General features: G+C 44.9%; 5 protein-coding genes across 5 annotated transcripts; 2 read left to right on the plus strand and 3 right to left on the minus strand.

The window, feature by feature from the left end:
- Positions 1-68: 68 nt before the first annotated feature.
- SAMD00019534_067980 (hypothetical protein) lies at positions 69-979 on the minus strand (the record flags this gene model as incomplete). The annotated part of the gene is made up of 3 exons (XM_012897910.1): positions 69-519; positions 634-870; positions 942-979. 3 exons carry the CDS (start codon positions 977-979, stop codon positions 69-71), a joined length of 726 nt encoding a protein of 241 aa, XP_012753364.1.
- A 1,108-nt stretch (positions 980-2,087) lies between these two features.
- On the plus strand, positions 2,088-3,931 carry SAMD00019534_067990 (hypothetical protein; the record flags this gene model as incomplete). Its single annotated transcript, XM_012897911.1, has 2 exons — positions 2,088-2,160; positions 2,238-3,931. The coding sequence occupies 2 exons, from the start codon at positions 2,088-2,090 to the stop codon at positions 3,929-3,931; spliced, it is 1,767 nt and encodes a 588-aa protein (XP_012753365.1).
- A 40-nt stretch (positions 3,932-3,971) lies between these two features.
- On the minus strand, positions 3,972-9,541 carry SAMD00019534_068000 (hypothetical protein; the record flags this gene model as incomplete). Its single annotated transcript, XM_012897912.1, has 11 exons — positions 3,972-4,160; positions 4,233-5,756; positions 5,833-6,487; positions 6,562-7,127; positions 7,190-7,366; positions 7,439-7,600; positions 7,668-7,902; positions 7,970-8,169; positions 8,245-8,814; positions 8,881-9,097; positions 9,195-9,541. 11 exons carry the CDS (start codon positions 9,539-9,541, stop codon positions 3,972-3,974), a joined length of 4,842 nt encoding a protein of 1,613 aa, XP_012753366.1.
- A 226-nt stretch (positions 9,542-9,767) lies between these two features.
- Positions 9,768-9,920, minus strand: SAMD00019534_068010 (hypothetical protein; the record flags this gene model as incomplete). Its single annotated transcript, XM_012897913.1, has 1 exon — positions 9,768-9,920. A coding segment is annotated over one exon (153 nt), but the record flags the coding sequence as incomplete, so codon positions are not given.
- A 900-nt stretch (positions 9,921-10,820) lies between these two features.
- SAMD00019534_068020 (hypothetical protein) lies at positions 10,821-14,045 on the plus strand (the record flags this gene model as incomplete). Its single annotated transcript, XM_012897914.1, has 3 exons — positions 10,821-12,246; positions 12,346-12,559; positions 12,638-14,045. Coding segments are annotated over 3 exons (3,048 nt in total), but the record flags the coding sequence as incomplete, so codon positions are not given.
- Positions 14,046-14,049: the final 4 nt, after the last annotated feature.

Genomic DNA, 14,049 nt, shown 5'->3' on the forward strand with positions numbered 1-14,049 from the left:
CGTTATTACTATTATATATTATATATACATATGATCAATCAAATGATTAATCTAAATTAATATTATTATTATTGGGAAGTTGATGAATGTTTGATTGCAGGTGGAGTTGGATATTGAGGGTTGGTATGTGATGCGTGATGACCAAACATGCAGCCACGAGGCAGACCTGGATTGGTCCAGCCGGCTGGCACCATCAGATGCTGTTGTTGTGCAACTTGAAGTTGTTTTAACAGTTGTTCAGTGTTGGATGACTGCCATGAGCAATCGACATTATATTCCATTGCAATGTCGTTCAGGTAGTGCAGCATGAGTAGGGGCTCTGGTATGTAGCTGGACAACTGTTGGATGATCTTTGGATTGACAAAGCATTGACCATGTTGACTATTTACATCATACTCCAATTGTCTTCCATATTTTCCCATCAATTGTTTCTTTATCAAAGCCAACTCTGGCATCTGAATACGTTGTGATGCATACACCAATGAGTATATAGATCCCTTTAACTCTGTTGGCATCTCACTATAGTTATAGTTAGTGGATGGATGGTGGAATGGTTCCATCATGATGATGTGGGTGGGGGTTACATGTTAGTGTCGATCAATCATTGAATGAATGAATAATGAATGAACATACGTTTGTAGATCAATGAGTAATATTCTGGCAAACATTAACTCACATAGTACTTCAATGATGTTGAAGCACTCGATGGAGGACTCATCTTTGATGACCATTTCTACACGGAGACGAGCATTCTCCTCACTTCTATTCCTCAACAACTCTGCAATATGTTTTCTCTCATCTCTTACAAGAGTTGCCTTCTTATTCTTCACAATCTGTATACGACTAACAGCCAACTTTAGCTGTACCTTCCTACATATATTCATAAACATAATGAGTTAGTGATGTGAATAAGTGAGGTCATACATAGTCAATGAACTTACAATTGATGTTGATCATAATGTGGACCGAATGGGAACATTGTGTTGCTTGTTGTAATATATTATATGTTTGAATTTGATTGATTGATTGATTGAATGGTTGGACATGTACTAACTACTACTAACTACTAACTACTATTAGTGAATGGAGGGGAGAGTGAGAGAGGGACAACAACAACAACAACAACAACAACAACTGGTCTCGGCGACGGACATTCTTGAGGTATAGAGCGTAATCACTTGAGGAAGGACGCTTTGCCAGGAAGAAATTGAATGATTTGTGACATGATCGCAGGAGTGTGTGAGTGTTGCCAAGAGGAGGAGGATATAGGTTGGAATGATATTGGGGTGCGTGAGCGTGTCAATCTTCGCCGGACAAGAAGACACAGAGAAACTAGACTCACCCAACCCAGTAAACCAAGAAACTTGTTCCAACTTTTGAACTGCACCTCTGTTGTTTCTTGTTTTGAAAATAGAATTCGTCTTTGTTTGTTGGGATCGAGTGAGAGACTGGTGAGTGAGAGTAAGGGTGTGATCTGAGGTGAATTGGTGAATAACTGGGAGAAAGAATGACTCTCTCTTCTCTGTTGATGTGTGTTTCCTTAACGTTGCTACTGCCAAGGTGGGTTGTTTTGACTCCTCATTGTAAGATTGTCTTTGCAACATGCTATCTCCAACTTTGGTAAGAACAACCATGATTGCCTTGAGATCTAAAAGTATGATTGAGTTTGATTGATTGACTAATCGGATCGATTATTACATCAATGTTTGAATGTTCACGCAAGTAGCACAAACTACTTGGGGTGTTAGTGGTGAAGCCCAAAACCGACAAAGACGAAGAAGACGATGACCCCCAGGGCTCATTTCAATCAATCAAATACTTGTTATCTTGAATACATAGATATATATATCAACATCACACACAACATCTAGATAAACAAGATGTATATGAGATGTCATGGACTTATACAGAGATGGTCAACTTCATCATTGACAACAACTACTACATCTCGTCTTTGTAACACTACCACAACTAATGCAGCATCATCACCAGTTGTTGTTGGAATCAATCAGTTGTCAAGACACTACTCAAATGCTATCAACAACAACAGATCATCAAACATAATCAATCGTGTAACAGACTTGTCAATGTCAAGACTGTTCATCAATGATCAAACTACATCAACATCCTCTGTTGTCCAAACGACCAGACATTACTCGAGTAGGTGTCATTCAAACAAAGATTAAGATGAAGATGAATATGACTTGTTCTCATGCATACGATAACATATTCAATAGAGAAGGCACCACCTGTTCAAGAGAAGGTGGTCATGTCATTGGTAGATGTGATGAAGAAGTTGGATGATGGTCGTGTGTTGCTAAAGAATACATCATTGTCATTCCTTTCAAACTCAAAGATTGGTCTGCTCGGCGCAAATGGCTCGGGAAAGTCAACGTTGATGAAGATTTTGGCATTCGAGGATACAGAGATGGAGGGCGAGGTATTGCTATCAAAGGGCATCACAGTCGGCTACCTGCATCAGGAGCCTGAACTCGACCCCGACTTGACGGTCGAGGAGAACATCTTTGACAGCTTGACCGAGGAGAAGGAGATCCTCGATCGTCACGATGAGATCACAGAAGAATTGGCATCACTCACACCCGGCAGCAAGGAGCACAAGGCCTTGACAGCCGAGCAGAAGAAGCTGGGCGATCGCATCGACAAGGAGAAGCTGTGGGACTTGAAGCGAAAGATCGCCATTTCAATCGATGCCCTTAGGTGTCCACCAGGTGACGCATCAGTCGTCAATCTGAGCGGTGGTGAGCGACGTCGTGTGGCCCTCGCCCGTCTACTTATCACAAACCCAGACATCCTATTGCTGGACGAGCCAACCAATCATTTGGATGCCGAGTCGGTTGCATGGCTCGAGCGCTTCCTCAAGGAGTACAAGGGCACTGTCGTGGCAATTACTCACGACCGCTACTTCTTGGACAATGTGGCCAACTGGATCCTCGAGGTCGATCGTGGCAGCCTCATCCCATTCAAGGGCAACTACAGTGGCTGGCTGAGACAAAAGGAATCGCGTCTCTCAATGGAGGCCAAGAAGGAGGAGGGTCGCAAGAAGGCAATCAAACGTGAGTTGGAGTACCTGTCTGGCGGTGCCAAGGCTCAGACCAAGAAGAGCAAGTCTAGGATTACAAAGTACAACGAGTTGGTAGAGGCGGCACCCGAGCGATTCAGGGAGGCTGGCAAGATTGCCATCCCGCCCTGTCCACGTCTTGGTGGCATTGTGATCGAAGCCAAGAATCTCAAGAAGGAGTTTGACGGCAGGCTGCTGTTTGACAACCTCAACTTCAGTATCCCACCTGGCTCCATCGTGGGCATCATCGGACCAAATGGTTCGGGCAAGTCCACACTCTTCAGAATGATCACTGGTGATTTGGAACCCGACGAGGGATCGATCAGACTTGGTGAGACAGTGCGCATGGGTCACGTCTCTCAATCACGTGCATCATTGAACGACGACAAGACTATCGTGGACGAGGTCAGCGGTGGCGTGGACTTTATCAACATGGGTACCTATCAGGTTCACGTTCGCGAATATCTCAGTCACTTCAACTTCAAGGGTCCCGAGCAGGACAAATACATTGGTTCACTGAGTGGAGGTGAGCGAAACAGAGTACATTTGGCAAAAATGATCAAGCGTGGATGTAATGTGCTGTTGCTGGACGAGCCTACCAACGATCTGGACGTCGACGTGCTGAGAAACTTGGAGAATGCTCTTGAGGACTTCCCTGGCTGCGCAGTGATCATTAGTCACGACCGTTACTTCCTCGATCGTCTGTGTACACATATCATCTCATTCGAATCAGAAGGCAACGTCGTAGTCTTTGACGGAAACTACACCGAGTACGAAGACGATCGTCAACGACGAACTGGCAAGCGATACGATCCCTCCAAGCTAAAGTTCAAGAGAATACACACAGTCTAGATTATATAATAAGCTGAATGATGGATGTTGATCCAGGCCTTTACTTTATTCTCTGGAAGTACTTGTCAAGATGTGATCTTATCTGTCGGTTGTAGTTGGCCAACTTTTGCTTGGCCTTCTCCTCGAGAACGCCACTCGCTAGTATCTTGTCCATCTCCATCAAGAACTGATCAATAGTGTTGTAAGGTAGATTGACAGACATCATTGATTGCTTCTGTTCAACATCATTCTATAAATATGTTTGAGATTGTTAGTTGATCATTGTCACTATGATTGATTGATTGAGTGAGTGATCACTTACATTGGTAGCCACTAGCATGTCCAGAAGTATTTGTACAGCTTCTTCAATCCTTCCATATCTAAAGTAGAGCTTGAATAGGTACTCCTCACGACCGTTCTTGAACCATTGACGTAGCCAGTTGGGAATGTCCACTCGTTCATTGTTATCGGCAAAGGATAGGATGGTCTCGACGACAAGCTCGTGATATCTTGACTGACCATTCTTGCAGAGCACTCTGATGGCCTTGAACACTGTGCCATCCTCCTGCATGGCACCCTCAACAATGACTGGATAGCCCTCCTTGGTGAATGGTGGCATCCTCTTGTTGTATATCACGTCAAAGAAGAACTGATTGGTGTCCGACACTCTGAACATCGTGCCGCCATCAGGCAATGACTTGATGCTCTCTTTCACAATCACACCGTACATCTTGACCGTGTTGGCATTGTTGCTGTCACTGCCAGAGGAGAAGGTCTTGTGGAGTTGCGATGGAGTGACACACTCCTTGTTCTCGTTCGTGTCATATTGTTGTAGATAGTTCTCGAGGAGCTTCCAAGCAATCCTAACATTGTCATTGAAGAACTGGAACTGTGTGGTCTCCAACGAACATTGATTGGCGAATGGATTGACCGAGGGGTTGAGCTGGAACTCGACGCACTTGATGGCGAACGCCTGGAAGATGATGCCAAGGTCAATGTCATTGATGAGGGCCAGTGAGAATGCGGTCTCGATGAGTCCATGCTTGAGTAGCTCGACCAGCAGTTGTTTGGGAGAGAGATGGTCGCTAATGGATGAGTCGAATCGGCGAAGAATGTGGCACGATTGGTAGAAGATGTACTCCTTCCTGAGGTCGGTGAGCCAGACAATCTTGATCGCAGTGTTGCTCTCGCTGCTCATCAGCAGCTGGCTGTCATTCAATGAGAGCTCCATTGGTCCAGATATTGAGGATGAGCCAATGGGTGGGGACGACGATGAGTCGGTCAGTGCGCTGCTGCTGGACTGTTTCTGTTGAGGTGAAGAGAGACTGCCAAGCTTTCTCTTTGATCGTCTCTCGGTAAAGTTGGAGACATCGACAGGGATCCACTGGTTCTTGTCGTCTGGGAGAAGGCTGAGGGCATTGATGGCCAATGCCAAGTAGTCCATCTTGACCTTGAACAGGGTCTCAATGTCAAAGCTGCCCTTTCTAATGCTTGGATGCGACTCGATCAACACTCTCTGTGCCTTCTCATAGATGACGATGGCCGCACGTCGATAATTGTTCCTGCTCATGTGCAATGTGTAGAGTATTGAGTAGTAGTCTGGTGCCAGGGTGAGGTCTTGGCTCTTGGCCTTTAGGAGCAACAGCTCCTCGACATCATGGTAGACGCCTGTGAATGGAAGGGAGCAAAGTAAGGCCACCTTGTTATTCTCGCACAGTGAGACCACCAGTCTATTGAGACAATCTGATGCGCCCTCCTGGTCAGGATTGGCCACAATAGCAAAGTGTGCCACCTCATACTGTGATATCTTCAAAGAGTACTTGAATATCGTGGCGTAGAGTGATGACTAAATTGATTGATTGATTGAGTGAGTGAATGAGTGAGTGAGCGAGCATGTGAGTGAGTGGATGAGTGTAACATACAATCTTTGATCTGATCTCAAGGTTGTTCTTGGCCTCTGGACTGTCTGTCAGACACATGACAGCGAGGAGTGAGTAGTGGATGACGTACTCAAACTGATTGCGCAGTTCAAAGATTTTGGAACATTTGAGGAGGTACTTGGAGAGGTGCTTGACGTCGAGATACCTGTTGGCAACATCCTCATCGGCTTGTGAGCGATCGAAAAAGATGGATGGGATCAACTCCTCGTCGGGCAGATCCACGATGCTGAGGATGTCAACGTCCACGTTACCATTGGCAATGAACTCTGACGACTTGACCAAGTACTCACTGGCCTCCTTGTACTTGCCAAAGTGTGAGAAGCACATGCCCATCAAGTAGTAAAAGGCTGCCATGCTCGACGAAGGGTTCTCCTTCACCATGGTGAGGATGATTGACAACTGCTTGTACTGGCCTCTCTCGGCGAGATAGGTGGCCATGGGGAACACACTGCCCTCTGGGGCAATGAGCTCGTAGAGTTGGCGAAGCTGGCGATCGATCCTATCAAAGAAAGTGAGGTGATTACCGCCAACAAACTGCTTCTCATTAGTCATTATCAAGTTGTGCATGATCGAAGTCTTGGGAATATGTCCATCGCGTGAGTTGCTGTCGCTCAAGTGCATCTTGCCCATGTCCACTCTGTATGTTTGTGTATGCACGAGTGTGTTAGTGATCATTCAATCAATCGATCAATCAATAAAGGTTATACTCACTCTGATGGAGGGGAATGCTGTGATGACAGACTGGTGGACGATGGATAGTAGACCTGGTTGGTGTACCAGTAGGCTGTGAAGTAGGACTTGAGAAGGGTGTGGCAGAGGGGCACGAGTTCTTGTTCATAGACTTGGAGCTGCTGGATTGAGATGCGGAGGTAGGTGCGCAGTCTGGAGATGAAGCCCAAGAGTAATGCAAGCGAACGCGCCAATTGATATCTCAATCGCACACTGGAGGCGAATGATGATACAATGATATCTGCGTACATATCACCGCTGCATGCACGTGCACTTGATGACGATGACGCACCGCTCTCGTCAGCAGTGGTGTCTGTCTTGTCCACACCAAGAGACAGTCTGTTCAAAAGGAACTTGATGGCCTCTCTTGGATTACTGATTGTTCTAAAGATGTTGGCCAAGTTGTTTGAAAAGACCTGCAATGACACGGTGCCCTCCTCATTCTGTACCATCACGCTGGACACAGAGTTGTGTATCTCTGTCAGCAATGCATTGTTCACAGTTGACTTGAGCAAATAGTGCTCCAATGATGAGTAGTCATTCTTGAACTGGTTGGTATGTTGTTAGTTGGGGCTGATGCCTGGACATGGGATTGATGGGACGGACTTACACATTCAGAGATGAGACCAAAGCATTTGAATAGTTGGTCAATGTCGTTGATCAGTTGTTCACTAATTGATTGACTGATGAGTCGCATTGGTGGCATCAAGTTGGATTGAGGGTTGTTCGAGTCATGTCCACAAATAGCCTCAAGTGCAGTCATTGGCTTCATAAATGATAACTTGTTCTGTTGTGTGATTGAGTCAGTTAGTCATGTGATGCCAGTGTCCAACCAATCCAATCCAATTCCATTACATACTCTCTTGATTATAAAGATTAGGTTGGACTCTGTTGCAATGTATAGGCCGACAGGTTGAAGATCCAAAGACACTTGCTCAATGCATATCGAGTAGAACTCATTCCATTCGTTAAATGTCAACAATTCAACTGGTGTCTTCTTGTTGTTGGATGTCAGGGCAATCTTTGGATGGAGGAGAGTAAGTAAGTGAGTGCGCCAGCATCATCCATTCAATCAATCACTAACATACCTTGTCTCTTAAAAGAGATTGAACTTGTGTCTCTAGTGGAGTGGAGTTGACTTGGTAACCAGGTTTGTAGATTGAGAGTGCTGATTGAATGGACCTGTTAGTAAACTGTCCTCTGTTAAACAGACGTTCAATATAATGATGCTCGATTGCTTCCTCTGACGCTGCCTTCTCCTTCACCAATCTTGGTATCATCTTGCCCTCATGGAATCGATTGAACTCCATGTTCAAGTCGTCACTAGTATAAGGAATGTGAGTGAGTGAATGAGTGACTGGCATTGCAAATGATTGATGGAAATACATACGACTCGAGATCACTGATGTGGATGTACTTGAGCATTGAGAAGGAGTAGTCCTTTGATGGCCAGAGTGTGTAGAGGTGTTCATAGTGAAGATGGAAGTCCACGAGTCCCTTGGCCTTTACAAATACAACTCTTTGGAGTTGCATTGTGATTGATGATGCTGATGTCAATGTGTTCTCAATTGAGCCAGTGAAGAATTGGAACTAGAGTAGGATGGAGGTGAGTGAATGAGCGAATGATTGATTGAATGATTGATTGAACAGCGACGGTCCACTTACATGTGAGTCTTGCTCCAACTCTGCATAGAGTACCAGAACAAAGGATGATTGATTGTTGCCTCGTTGATAGATCTTGAACCTGCGAATGCCTGTGTATGAATCGATGGGGAACTGACTCCAGGACTCGGTGATGATGGGGAATGTCTGAAGACACATGCGGTCCACGGGAGACCACACTCGCATGTTGGAGTCCTTCTGCAACACAAACACCAGTGGCGACTTGTCCGCACCGATACTGATCGTTCCAATGTCGGCCACGGCGTCGCCGCGCTGATTGCTCTTGGAGCCCAAGAACGAGAGGAATCCACCCTCGCGCAACTCTGTCTTGCGTGCACTCATGTCGCCACTCTGTCTCAGATCGCTCAACTCGATCCACCATGCACCCGAGTTTGTCGTGCCCAGTGCCATCTGCGTTGGCGAGTGATACTTTATCGAAGACACCTCGAATGCATCCGGGATCAATGCTCTCGTACGTGACCATGTATTATCCAACTCTGTCACCTGCAACGATTTGAATATACTCCTATGTTTGCGAACTGATGGGTCGCCTTTACGTTTCGTTCCAACCTTCTGTTTGATTGATTGGTGAGTGGGTTGTGTGATCGAGTTCGGGAGAATGAGTGAATGAGTACATACATCGTTGTTCTCAATCACATGGGGATGAGGTAGGAGGAAACGATAGAGTGACTTTGAGGTCGTGAGCACCATGATCACAAGATGTTGCTTGTTATCAGTCTCAAAGATACCAATGTCTCCCACAAGATTGACGTGGAAGTTGATCCTTATACAATTGTCCTCAAGTGTATGATGAAGATGCTTCTCCATCAACTCCAACTGATTGTTATTGACTCTCCTACATCACACAATGATTGATTGATTGATTGATTGATTGAATTATTGAATGAGTGAGTGATGAGTGATCATAGTGATCAAACATTGACATGACATACCATAGTATTATCCTTGATTGTTGTGACTGTTGTGACTGATGTGCGTAGGAGAAACCACCTGATCGTGAGGGTAGTTGGTAGTTCATGTGTGGAGGGATCATGGCGGAGGAGGACGACGAGGCAATGTTGAACTCCCTCCATATGTCAAAGGAGTCGCTGAACGATCTAAGATCAACCTCACACAGATTATTTGTTCGTCTACTATTCTGTTCATGTAGCTCTGCAACCAACATTGATTCAGCAGTGGTCGAAGACATCATTGATACATTTGACATTACAGATGTATCAAGTTGCATATTACTACTACTTCCACCACTACTACTATTATTATTATTGTTGTTATCCATTGCTATGAATGTATATATATGATCATATACATATACAAATATGTATTTAAAATCGAGAATGATCAGAGAAGTGGATAAAGCGAAACTTGAACCTCAAACAAAAATGTCATTTTGTTTCGAAAAGGGCGGCATCAAGGACTGACACGACACACCTTCAACTCATTCATTCAAAACAAGTTCTTTCAAACATACATTGACACACAAAGAGATAATATACGTTCATTCAGTATCCATATATAAGTTGAATGAATGGCTCTGTCAGCATGGCCATCAAAGTCTGTGGAATCGTCATACACCAACAATGAACGGGATATATGTTCGAGTCAAACTTGGATCTCGTTGTTAAGGTGAGGGCAGGCAGATAGAGGATATCTATCATACCTCGAGGTCCAACACCACCGAGCACCACTCAGAAGGTTGGTTCGAGGCGGTGATGTGAAACGAACGACAATGAAGTAAGGTCGATTGATCATTGATTCATCTTTGTGGATGGATGCATTAATGTGGAAGAGATGTGGTTTGCCCCGAACAGGAGTTATATTTACTCTCACTATTCTTTCGGTAAAGGTCGCCAATGACATAAATTAATATCTTTGAAGGAGCCACTTTATGATATTTGAGGAAGATTATAATTTACACTTTATCCAAAGCAAAAACACGAATGATCTTGATGCCTTCACCTTCAGTAGGCTCACTCACACTGCCCATCAAACATATCATCACAAGCAACACACACTCACACACTCACTAGTTCATGATCACTAATCTCATCACCCACCAATAATAACTAATAAAGATATTTTCAATGATTTGATCCAGATGTGGGGCTTTGCAATAGTCCGCCATACCTTATTGATGGTTGTTGTTGTTAGAGTAGTGGAGGTGATATACCCACACATAGTAACATAGTTAGTTATTGGATGGGTGGGTATCCAATCCATCAATGTTGGATGAGCAAAGGTCCACGTGATGATGGACACCATCTCCTTTCTTGCTTTTGTTGGGCAATACCAAACATCATCATTCAAACAAGCAACACAACTTTGTTCAAGGTTAGTTTACTTCAACCTTGTCTTCACCTTGTCTATCTATCTATCTATCTAATCAATCTTGTTTGTTTGAACTTGATCACTCATACATCATCAAACTTTTACATCTACATCTACAACTACAACTACTACAACTACAACTACAACTATATATCTTACTACTTTAGTCAAACACCTACACCATCATAAAGTAGGTGATATTATTTATTTATATTTATTATTATTATAAGATGTCTTGGTTACAAAAAACACCAAAGATGAATAGTAAAAGGATGGATGCAGACTTGGATAGACCATTAAGGAGATCAGATGATAATAGTCTACATCCACCTCTACCAAGCATTGTATTAATAGGTGGTGCCCTATCAAATAATAATCTAACTATTAATATCAATCATAATAATACAAACTCAAATCCAAACTCAATCACAAACCAAAACACAAATACAAACTCAAATTCAATCAATTTTGTTGATATCACAACCACATCTTCAACTACATCAACTACATCATCTTCGACGACAACACCAACCGAGTCACCATCAACTACACCACCAACTACATCAACAACGACGACACCATCCTCACCTGTATTAAATGCCATAACTCCAAAACCATCGATGATCCCTGGAAACAGTGTAAAGCCAGATTCACCACAGCCCCTCTTCTTCTTGAGAGCTCCAAGTCCACCAACTCCTATGCCAATGTCCTTGTCCACTCCTCAGACCATCACGCCAGCGTCCACGCCATTATCCACAACTCCCCTGTCCACTACCACTCCCACCCCAACGCCCCAGCAGGCAACCGCTACCACTGCCCCACCACCAATACAACAAAGACCGAGGGTATCAAATGTCCCTCCAGCAATTGTAAAGTTGCCACCTCTATCCATGAGCAACAACAACAGACCACAGCAACAACAACAACAGCATCAGATTGGTGGTAGCCTGTCCATGAGACAAAGGACCACACCCATTGTACACAACAACAGCATTAACAAGTCAGCCACACATCCCTTAACATCAACTACGACAACTTCAACTTCATCATCTACAATGACATCATCACCAACATTCAAGTTACCTACAATCAACCAAAGAACTCCTCAACGTGGTTCACCAGGCACATCCGGATACCCCCAGATGAGAGGTCCAGGAGGTGGACTTCATGCACGAGGACGAGGAGGACCAAATGGTGACAGCAGACGAAGAGGTATCACAGTGGCCGACTCGGACAAGGAGACAGAGACCAGAAAGATTATTATGATTGGACAGGGTCAGACTCGTCCACGAAGCAAGTCACTAGAGGTGCTCAATTCATGGGACTACCAACCATGGGAAGCCCGAAGAGACTCGGCTGACGAGGCTCAGCCAGTGGCCCCAGAGTCGCCACGTGGTGTATTGGACCATGATTCATTCATGATGGTCGACGAGATGACCAAGAAAGGACACAAGTCAATCCATTTCAAGAGTCCACCCATTATGGACGCAGGTGGCAGTGCTTCACCTCGCACAACACGTGACCGTGCCACACCATCACCCAATCGACCAGCCACACCCAGCATTGTCTTTGAACTCAACGATGAGAACCAGCCCATAGTCACATCTGGAACCAAAGATCAATTGATGGATTATCTTTGCAACAAGAACAAACTTGGTAAGTTAGTGTGTTTGTCTGTTTGGTGGGGCTGAGGCTGGAACTATTCCAGCCCAACATGATCAATCAGCTTATTAACATCATCATATCATCAAACAGACTTACCATTTGTATATAGTTTCATGTTGACCTTTACATATTTTATGGATCCAGAGGAGTTGTTTGACTTCCTCATTCGTCGTTATGAGAGCAACAACACAATGGACAGCCTATCACTCCAAGCCATGTCCATTGGCGGATCCTCTGCTGGCCAGTCCAGTCCCGTTAAACTATCAAACTCTGAAAACAATACCATTGATAGTATTAGACAAAAGTAAGTGGTTGAGGCTGGAATAGTTCCCCAGGCCCACACCAGACACTAACAATCAATCAATCAATTAATCAATAATAGTGTAATCATAGTGTTCCTTGTATGGATTGACTCTAATTATAGCGACTTTGATGATAATGAATCGTTGGCACAAAGGATGGTACAGTTTAGTTTGCGCCAGAACTCAAAGTCGTTGAAGGAGGCCATCGACAAGCAGAAGATCCTAAGGATCAATACCGAAGTACTGTTCGACACGATGCGAGCAGACCTATTACACACTCCACATTATTCACATTCACAGAATGGCGCATCATCGTCATCTTCATCATCCATATCCGCATCATCATCATCCACATCCATATCATCATTATCATCCAACTTTGCGCCAATCAATCAACCAATCAACTATTTGAACAACAATATCAAACTTCAAACATTCTACGCACATCAGATACAGGAGTGGACCATGCTACACTTGGCCGTGGGCGCCAATGCCGCCGACGTGCTGATCCAGAGACTGATGATGCTCAAGAAGATTGTGGTGGTGAACCCCGCGTCCAAAGAGTCCAAGACACGACTACAGCGCGAGGACGTCCTGCAGCTGCTGGCACCGGCACGTGAATCCTACCCCAAGTCCTTCCTCGACTACCACCCGCACGACCTCGTCAAGCAGCTGACATTGATCGAGTTCACAATCTTCCAGCGTCTGCGCATCAACGAGCTGTACAACAAGAAGTGGACCATGCCCAAGACCAAATTTGAGCAGAGCCCCAACGTGATGGCCCTCATCACAATGTCGAACCGCGTGGCCAACTGGGTAGCGACAGAGATCGTCACGACGCCTCATCCCAAGAAGCGTGTGGAGGTCATGAAGCGCTTCATCACGATGGCCGAGTACGCGCGCAAGATCAAGAACTACAACACCATGATGGAGATTATTTCGGGCCTGACCAACTGCTCGGTGACACGTCTGCGAGACACGTGGCGCGCACTACCATCGCGCTACTACAACTCATTCCGACAGATGGCCGAGTTCTTCAACACCAACGAGAATTGGAAGCAGTATCGTGCCGCGATCAAACTGCGCGAGCAGCCATGTCTGCCCTACCTTGGCCTGTTCCTGCAGGACATCAACTTCCTCGAGGAAGGCAATCCAAACTTTGTCCAACACTTGCAGCAACAGACTACCATCATTGTGGATGATGATGGAGATGAGGGCGCGTCAACACTGCCACAGCCATCACCATCACCATTGACACAACATGTAAACTTTAAGAAACTGACGATATTGGCCAACTTCTTCAAGAGTATCATCTTCTTCCAGAAGCATCCATACGCCAGCTTCATCAACAACACCAACGCGCAGTCATTCCTTGACAATGACATGCTGATCCTGCCCGAGAAGGAGCTCAACGACTTCTCCAAGTTTGTGGAATCCCCGACCAATCCACTGAACAAGCTTAACAAGTCCAAGTTATCGTCCATGATATAAA

Source organism: Acytostelium subglobosum (assembly GCF_000787575.1).
Source record: "Acytostelium subglobosum LB1 DNA, scaffold: scaffold13, whole genome shotgun sequence".
In the NCBI taxonomy this organism is placed as follows: Eukaryota; Evosea; class Eumycetozoa; order Acytosteliales; family Acytosteliaceae; genus Acytostelium; species Acytostelium subglobosum.